An 8,878-nucleotide genomic window follows, 5' to 3' on the forward strand; every position below is an offset into this window, starting at 1 on the left:
ACAAGAAGGCTATGGCAGATTTCACCAAGGAGGAGATACTGGGCTCAGGCTTTAAGTCTGAGAGTTTGCCAAGTAGCTGATTTCTGTGGTGATGGAAAAAAGCCGAGGACCAGAACCTGTGTGCCTGGTGGAAGATGCTAGCAAAACCATCTTGCAGCCTAGCAGGGTCACTGGGCGGAAAGGTGCCGGCCCAGGCATCACCCAGGAGGCGGACGCACCTCTTTCCTGCCCAGGAATCACAGGCTCTGGGGACAGGGCAAGGGGTGGAACCTGAGTGCACAGCGTGTGATTTGGAAGCCATAGAGAGCTGGGCTCTGGAGAAAGCCCTAAGGAGGCAGAAGGGCACCCTTCCCGGGGACCCTCCTGGGTCCTTGCTTCTTTCTGCCTCCTAGTTGGTAACCCCAGACCAGCCCCATTTTTGCCTGGGGAGCAGCCGGGTATCTTCGGTCGGTTCCTCTGATTGGGAGGGAGGGGGCGCTCGGCCTCCAGATTTGCGGGCCTCGGCGGGGCTGCGGACCGGGCTGAGCGCCACAGCAGCAAGGCTGGCCGGAGAAGCTCGCAATGGGGGTTGAGGGGGGCGGGTAAAAATCCTGAACTGAAGGCTACAGGGGTCCTGGGTTGTCCAATATCCTAGAAAGGCCCAAATGGCCTCCCACCCCGATTTGCCCTCGAAGTCTCTCGCCTGTTACGGGGCGCGGTGGGTGGGGGACCTGGACGAGGGAGGGGAGAGGGCAGGGCCGTGTTTTTCTGGCCAGGGCGCTGCGTCCCGTCTGCTGCTCCACACCCAGGTGGGGGCGTAAGGAGGGACAGAGGAACGGAAAGCACCTGGGGGTCTGGACGCAGCTGGGAGTTCGGTTTCCAATGACAGCGCCCCTTGTCTGGCAGCACGAGAACGGTGGCCTTGGAATTAGAGTTGATTGGGTTCTGTGAGGAGCTTGGCCCAGTTTCCTCCTTTGGGGCTCCCAACCAGCCGACGTAACATGGGTGTTATTGTCCCCCCTCTTACAAATGAGGAGGTAAAGACTAGAGACGGTGAAGGCTGTACCCAAGGTCACTCCTACAAAGCTGGCGGTGGCTGAGCTTCAACTGGAACTCGGGTTTAACCGAGGCCAAGGTTTGCCAGTTGGAGGGGTGGGGGGTGGGGATGGTGTTGGATCCCTGCACAATCGAGGAGTTTCCTCGAGGCTTAGAGCCGGCGAAAGCAGCGGTTAGCCGGGCCTCCAGCGGCCGCTTCGCCTGCCCCTCCAGCCTGCAGGTCCCCCGCCTCCCCCAGTGCGTCGGCGGCCCGGGGCGCTTGGCTAAGGCTCTGCACTGCAGCCCGGGACCGACAACCACCAGCAGAGCCAGCCCTCGGCCCCGAAGCCGTATCGCCACCCCCACCTCGCCAGGCCCCAGAGGGAACAACAGGGGAGGGCCGGGGGCGGCCAAGGCGGCGAGAGTTGCCTCTCCTGGTCTCTCTGGGTCTGGGAGGGCGGCGGTAGGAACGAGCGCAGGGCCTGCGCGGCCGTGGCGAGGGGGCAAGCGCCGGGATCCTGGGCTGGGAGCCCGTCGGTGCCGCCCGCCGCCCAGCTGGGCGAGGGTCCGGGGTGCCCACGTGGTGGGAAAGTTTCGAGACAGCAAAAGTGGCCGGGCATTGCAAGGGTGGGGGGAAGGGTGAGGGCCGGCTCGCCCCTCCTTCCCGTTCCGTCAGAAAGGAAAAAATCGGAGGGAAGCGGGGGTGGGGGTGGGGGAAGCCGGCAGCACCGACCTGAGCAGATTCCGCCTCTTCCCACCATCACCCCCCCCCGCCGGGAAACTGGAGCAGGGAGGCACCGACAGCCTCCTCCCGCATGTCCAGGGTGAGACTAGCTCCCTCCACCCCACGTTTTTTTTTTGTTGTTGGTTTTTTTTTTTTTTTTTTTTTTTGACAACGTCTATCTCAACGCGCGCGCACTTACGGAGATTGTGCGGCTTTTTCCCCCTTGGGAGAAAAGACGAGGAGAGTAAAAGAAGAGAGGGCAAAGAGAGGACTCCTCCTCAGCGGGCTCTGCACTCTTCTGTTGCGGCCGGGCGCGGGGACGCGGCCGCCACCCGCCCGCTTTCTTCCGGCCCTGCGGCTGGTGCCAGTGGGAGATCGAGCTAGAGCACCCGCACCGCTGCGAGACTTTTCGGCGCTCGAACCGACATCGCCACCGCCGCAGTAGGCAGAAGAGCCAGCGGCGAGAAGAGCCCTGCCACTGCTTCGCCTTCCTCATACGGCGCCCCGCGACCCACCGGCCCGTGCAGGCAGGCACAGCGAGGGAGGGAGAAACGAGGAGGCGGGCGGAGCAGAGGCCGGGCGAAGCGCGCAGCGGCCGGCCCGCCCGCCGGTGGATGGATGCGGCGCCCCGGGAGCCTCGAAACAACTTTGCCGTGTGACGCGCCGGGAGGACTGCAGGGCCCTCGGCCAGGCGATCCGCGTTGCCTCTGAGCGGACCCGCGCTCCCCGCACTGCGCTCGCTCCGCTCCGCCGCCCGCGGCGAGGACGACCCGCCCGTTGCCGCCACCGGAGGCTCTTCCTCCGAGCAAGGCGGCGAGGGAGAGGCGCTCAGGTGCGAGTGTGGGGCCCCGCCGCAGAGTCCGCCGCAGCGCCTGGCTGCACTCCGGGGGCTTTAGCGCCTTCGCTTCCGTCTCGGCCAAGTTGCGTCGACCGGCCCTTTCGCCACCGTCCCCTCCCCGCGACCAAGCCGCCGCTGCCTCCGCTTTCGCTTCACCCGAGCGGGGACTGCGGGGCCCCGACGCGGAGAGGATGGGGAGAAGGCTGCAGATACTCAGGCGCCCCGAGACGCCCGGGCGGCAGTGACCCTCCCGCTCCCGCCTCGCCCCACGCGCCACTCCGGCCCCTGCTGCCCTCGGCACCCTTTCCCCGCCGCGCAGAAACCCCGAGGCCCGGCCGGCCCCCTCCCCCTGTGAGCCGGCGGCGGCCCTCCCGGCAGGCGGGCGGAGGCCCGGGCGGGCGGGCGGGCGGGCGGGGGCGGGGAGGGGCGGCGCGCCCGGAGCCCGGAGCCCGGCCCTGCGCTCGGCTCGGCTCGCCTCGCGGCGGGCGCCCTCGTCGCCAGCGGCGCACCATGGACGGGCTGCCGGGTCGGGCGCTGAGGGCCGCCTGCCTTTTGCTGTTGGCAGCCGGCTGGCTGGGGCCCGAGGCCTGGGGCTCGCCCACGCCCCCGCCATCCCCCGCCGCGCCGCCACCGCCCCCGCCGCCCGGAGCTCCAGGCGACTCGCAGGACACCTGCACGTCGTGCGGTGGCTTCCGGCGGCCCGAGGAGCTCGGCCGGGTGGACGGCGACTTCCTGGAGGCGGTGAAGCGGCACATCTTGAGCCGCTTGCAGATGCGGGGCCGGCCCAACATCACCCACGCTGTGCCCAAGGCCGCCATGGTCACGGCTCTGCGAAAGCTGCACGCGGGCAAGGTGCGCGAGGACGGCCGTGTGGAGATCCCGCACCTCGACGGCCACGCCAGCCCGGGCGCCGACGGCCAGGAGCGTGTCTCCGAGATCATCAGCTTCGCTGAGACAGGTGGGTCGGTTCTGCGGGCAGTTAGCCGTGGCCCTCGATCCCTTCCCAAACACGTTCCCCTTGCCCGCTCTGGCCGCCGCAGCCAGTGCGCCCTCTCGAACCCGGACTCTCGGCCCAGCCGTTTGCCCCTGGCCCTGTGCGCCCCGTCACGATTGCGGTCTTCCTCACCCGGGGAGCGGATTTTTTCCTGCTCCCCCTACTCCCGCCGCGGAACGCCTTGCCTTCCACCCCTGCTCTCCGCAATCCGACCCCAACGCCTCTGGGTGGGCGTCCCTCTCCTGGCAGTTGCGTGCGGCCCTGGCTCCGCAGGCACTTGCTTGGTGATTGCTTAATGTTTTTGTTTCCCACGATCGGAGTGTAGGCTTAGCAGTGTAGCTGGAGATGTGTGTGCTTGTTGATATTCGTGGGCCGGAGGAGTGGTGTGTGTGTGTATGTGCGCGCGCGTGTGTGTGTGTGTGTGTGCGCGCGCGCGCGCGCGTGTGTGTGTGTGTGTGTGTGTGTGTGTGTGTGTGTGCGTGCGCGCGCGCGCGCGTAAGAGGCCCCAGGGCCGCTGCCATCACCGGGCGGCGTGGGCTTGCCAGGATTGCTGAAGCCTCACTAGGGTGAGCTAGGCAACCTCTCTTCCGATTGTGTGGGCACCGGAATCGGGCGGAAGGCAAGCTTCTCAACAGGTCCCATCATTTACGCACAGAAAGACGCGGCTCGGGGACAGCCCCATGTTTTTGGGCACGCCTGGCAGCGCAGCAGCCCCCTTGCCTGAGAGCCACAGAGTTTGTAGTTAACAAAGGGTAGGAGTCCTTTCTGGATTTTCCTCTGGCCCTGGGTCGCAAATTTCTACCACTGTTTAAATATAAAAATCAAGGTCGAAAAAGAAAAATCTTCCCGAACTTTAAGAGAAGGAGAAAAATGTGCCCGCATTAAAATGCTGCGTTTTCAATTCCGCTGTCCTTTTCAGGACTTCAATGAGCCAGGCTGGCTTTTGTGCCTGGGGCTCAGCCCCATTTGCTCAGAGGGGACTACGGAGTAGGTCGCAAAGGGGGAAGCCCTGGTATGGCCAGGGTGGGGGTAGGCAGGGAGCCTAGGATGGGGGAACAGTTGTGTCCCCAGGCTGCAAATGCCCCCCACCCTCTGCGGCAGCAGGCAGACTGGGCTGGTGCCGCCTGGGGATGAAAAGGGATGAAAAGTTTTGCATGGCCGCGTGTGGAGAAAAGCAGAGACAATCGGCACTGGTGTGTGCTTAGAAAGAAACACATTGCTGTTTTAGCTGTCCAGTCGAGTGGGGAAGCTGGACATGCAATTAGAGAGCTTGGATTAAAAGGTGCTTTGGGACCCAGAGTAGAAATGTGATTCTGGAAGGTCGAGGAGGCCTTTTGGTCGCGGTGGCACAAAATGACAGCGGGGGCTGTTATATTTCTGGTCCGTTTCGTAGAGCCAGCTCTTTGACTTATAAATAACAGATTCAGGTCACAGGCAGCTTGTCCAAGACCAGCTTTTAAGGCTGCACTTTCCCCCATTTCAAAGTCAGATGTCAATGTTATTAGAGGAACCAAGCGAGGCCTGAGGAGGGGGCTGGGGGGGGCACTGGTAGGAGATTTGATAAAGCCAGCAGTGGCCATACAGTTGCTTTATTTGTTCTTCCTGGGGGGCAGGGGGAAAGAAAGAAAGAAAAGAAAAGAAAGAAAAAAAGTAGATCATCAGAGAGAAGAGTGGCCAAAACAGAATGAGTTATCTATCGATTGGCATGGGCTCTTTCTTGTTGAGCTGAGAAAACTAACAAGCCAGTTCCCCCTTCCCTTGGAGATTTTGAATGTGCCATTAACGGGGAGCCCGGGTCTTGTCAAAGGAATGGACCTCAAGTTTCAAGGCTAAATGTCCTGTCCCTTGGAACTGGCTACTCGGAAACGAGGGCTGCACTTTGCAGTCTGCAAAGCACACTTTCCTGTGTCAGAAATATGAGCAGGGCTCGCTTGTTTGCAGTGGAGGTCCCACTGGGGGTTGGATCAGATCATGCTTAGGTAAACACTGGAAAGAGGCAGTAGGTGGCTCGTCTTGATTTTGCAATGCCCTAAGTTAACAAAACATGCACTCGCATACACACACACACACACACACACACACACTCTCTCTCTCTCTCTCTTTACTGAAACAACCCATCCCAAAATCTTCGGTGTGATCCTGGTTTTATTTTTTAGATTTCACAGATACCCATAACAACTTGTTAAGATCTTGGCCTCCTGACAAGTTCCTCTGTGAGGCTTTGAGGCCTGACAGCCTGTCTCCAGGGAGCCCTGGACGGGGAGAGGTGAGGCAGGATTTTATAGGCCTGGACCATTCAGCTCCAACCTGGTCCATGGTTCTCAATGGGAAACAATTTTCTTTGCCTCTCCCAGGTTACAGTCAGAGGCCTTGGCCCCAGGAACGGTATTTCTGGTCAATAACGTCTTCCAGCTGTGCGGCGAGTTAGCATTCCAGCATCATGCAGCAGAATCTATTTCCCCCATTGCCTCGTGTTCTCCTTGAATTAACTTGGCCCGCTCTCCCGCTTCTCCGCAGATGGCCTCGCCTCCTCCCGTGTCCGCCTCTACTTTTTCATCTCCAATGAAGGCAACCAGAACCTGTTTGTGGTACAGGCCAGCCTGTGGCTTTACCTGAAGCTGCTGCCCTATGTCCTGGAGAAGGGCAGTCGGCGGAAGGTTCGGGTCAAGGTGTACTACCAGGAGCAGGGCCATGGAGATCGGTGGAATGTTGTAGAGAAGAAGGTGGACCTCAAACGCAGTGGCTGGCACACCTTCCCACTCACAGAAGCCATCCAGGCTTTGTTTGAGCGGGGGGAAAGGCGACTCAACCTGGATGTGCAGTGTGACAGCTGCCAGGAGCTGGCTGTGGTGCCTGTGTTCGTGGACCCTGGCGAGGAGTCGCACCGGCCCTTCGTGGTTGTGCAGGCACGGCTGGGTGACAGCAGGCACCGCATTCGGAAGCGAGGCTTGGAGTGTGATGGCCGGACCAATCTCTGTTGCAGGCAACAGTTCTTCATTGACTTCCGCCTCATCGGCTGGAATGACTGGATCATCGCACCTACCGGCTACTATGGGAACTACTGTGAGGGCAGCTGCCCAGCTTACCTAGCAGGGGTCCCAGGCTCAGCTTCTTCCTTCCACACGGCTGTGGTGAACCAGTACCGCATGCGGGGCCTAAATCCCGGCACGGTGAACTCCTGCTGCATCCCCACCAAGCTGAGCACCATGTCCATGCTCTACTTCGATGACGAGTACAACATCGTCAAGCGGGACGTACCCAACATGATTGTGGAGGAGTGTGGCTGTGCCTGATGCAGCAGGGCTGTGGTGGTGGGGTGTCAGGACAGTCCTGGATGGGCTTTCTTGCAGCCCTTAGGGAAGGGGGTGTGTGGTGGGCTGAGTGCTATTGTTCTTTTGGGCTGCCCAGAAGGTGCCAGGGTGAAGCCTGAAATATTTTTCTACTACTTTATCCAGCAATCAGTCAAAAGCAGAGCAAGAACCCTCAACTGACATGAAATACTTTAAAATGCACACGTAGACACGCACAGCCAGACGCATCCTGCCACCCACACAGCAGCCTCCAGGATACCAGCAAATGGATGCAGTGACAAATGGCAGCTTAGCTACAAATGCCTGTCAGTTGGAGAGAATGGGGTGAGCAGCCACCATTCCTACCAGCTGGCCCGGCCACTCTGAATCACGCCTTCGGAGCACACATAAAAGCACAAAGACAGACAGACACACACAGAGTGAGCGCGCACCGGAGCCACTGAGGGGAAAGCAGATGCGGGGGTGGGGAGTGTGTGTGGGCAGGCAGAGGGCTGTGTGGCACCCTTTGCTTGTGCAAGGCCTGCTGTGCTTCAGCATCTCCTGGCTCAAACCTGTTGGCTTCTTCCCCTGCCTGGATCCTTCATGCTTCAGGACCAGGGAGCCTGTCCTTTCTCTCCCAGAGAGGGAAGGAGTCCAGAAAGTGCACAGTCTGCCAGAGTCCGTGGAGCAGTGGCAATGACCCTTTGACTGTTGCTTTGGTCCCTGGCGTGACTTATATGTGTGTGTGTTTTTGGGGTGGGGAGGGAGGGAGAGGAGAAGGGTCTTAATTTGATGCTTTAACTGATTGCTAGCAGTTGACAGGTTATTCATTCCAGTTGCATAATTGAAGAGGGACTTTTCTACGAGGTGTGACTTTGTAAGTTAAAATCTGGATTGTTCTAAATGGGAAGAAAAAAGTTGCAATCTGTACCTTTCACTGGGGATAGTCCTCTAGGACTGGTTGGGGAGGGGTGGAAATGACCCCTAGGCAAAGGGATGAGCCCAGAGGAGGAAATGGTGGGGTGGAGGCCTTCTGGAAATGCTGGATGGTGGGGGGAGGAGGGTGCCCCCTTAGCGGGGGGCAAGGGAGGGGGAGCAGTTGAGCTGCTCTCAGAGAGATGGGAAGGCTTTGAGCTGCTTTGCAGAACTTGCCAGGGTGTGCGGGCCCTTGCCACCAAGGCTGGCCATGGACACGGCCCGCATCCGCTCGCCTGCCCGCCAGCCCCTCCTAGCACTTGTAGACCTGTCTGAACGCACATGATATAGCACTTGCCCATCTGCGTGTGTCCAGAAGTGGCTATTGGCAGAGCATTGAACTTGCTCACCCCAAGGTGTCCAAGTGCCATGTGAACTATGCAATTTAAAGGGTTGACCCACACTAGACAAAACTGGACTTGTACGACTCTTTTTATATTTTTATACTTGAAGTGAAATCCTTTGCTTCTTTTTAAAGCGAATGATTGCTTTTAATGTTTGCACTGATTTAGTTGCATGATTAGTCAGAAACTGCCATTTGAAAAAAGAAGTTATTTTTATAGCAGCAAAAAAAAAAAATACAGTTAAATGTATTATACATAATTTTGGAACCAAAGAGGCCAACAGATCAGTTTTAATTTTTATTAGATGGTGAGGCCAGCTTATATGAGGTAGACGTTCTGAACAATCCATTGAGTGGCCTGCCAATGTTTCAGGGTATAAATGGATTTTCTTTATTCAGTTTGATGAGTCTTTTCTATCCTCACACGCCCAGAAGGTAGAGTAAAAATGACTGTGGTAGAATGCAGGTGTGTATCCTTAAATCCCCATCTTTGTGTTTATTTAATAAAGCTCCCTGTAGGTTCTGTTTCATAATAATTTAAAACCAAACAATTTTCCCATAGACTTGCTGTTAAAGTATTTTACATTTGTGTACAGTTTAAGGAAATAAAAGATGGAGTGTCACAGGCTTCCTGCCTTGTGTGTTACCTGGGGTGGGGAGAGCTAAAGGTGGCGGCTGGGAGGAGGGTGAGTCCAGGTGT

The 8,878-nt window shown here is 58.6% G+C and overlaps 1 protein-coding gene across 1 annotated transcript; it reads left to right on the forward strand.

Annotated features, from left to right (window-relative positions):
• Positions 1-3,086: 3,086 nt before the first annotated feature.
• On the forward strand, positions 3,087-7,530 carry INHBB (inhibin subunit beta B). The gene is made up of 2 exons (XM_054574941.1): positions 3,087-3,534; positions 6,088-7,530. The coding sequence occupies exons 1-2, from the start codon at positions 3,087-3,089 to the stop codon at positions 6,861-6,863; spliced, it is 1,224 nt and encodes a 407-aa protein (XP_054430916.1). The 3' UTR covers positions 6,864-7,530.
• The last annotated feature ends 1,348 nt before the right edge of the window (positions 7,531-8,878 follow it).

Source organism: Pteronotus mesoamericanus, unplaced genomic scaffold (assembly GCF_021234165.1).
Source record: "Pteronotus mesoamericanus isolate MK-2021 breed Mesoamerican mustached bat unplaced genomic scaffold, CSHL_Meso_final contig_27, whole genome shotgun sequence".
Classification (NCBI taxonomy): Eukaryota; Metazoa; Chordata; class Mammalia; order Chiroptera; family Mormoopidae; genus Pteronotus; species Pteronotus mesoamericanus.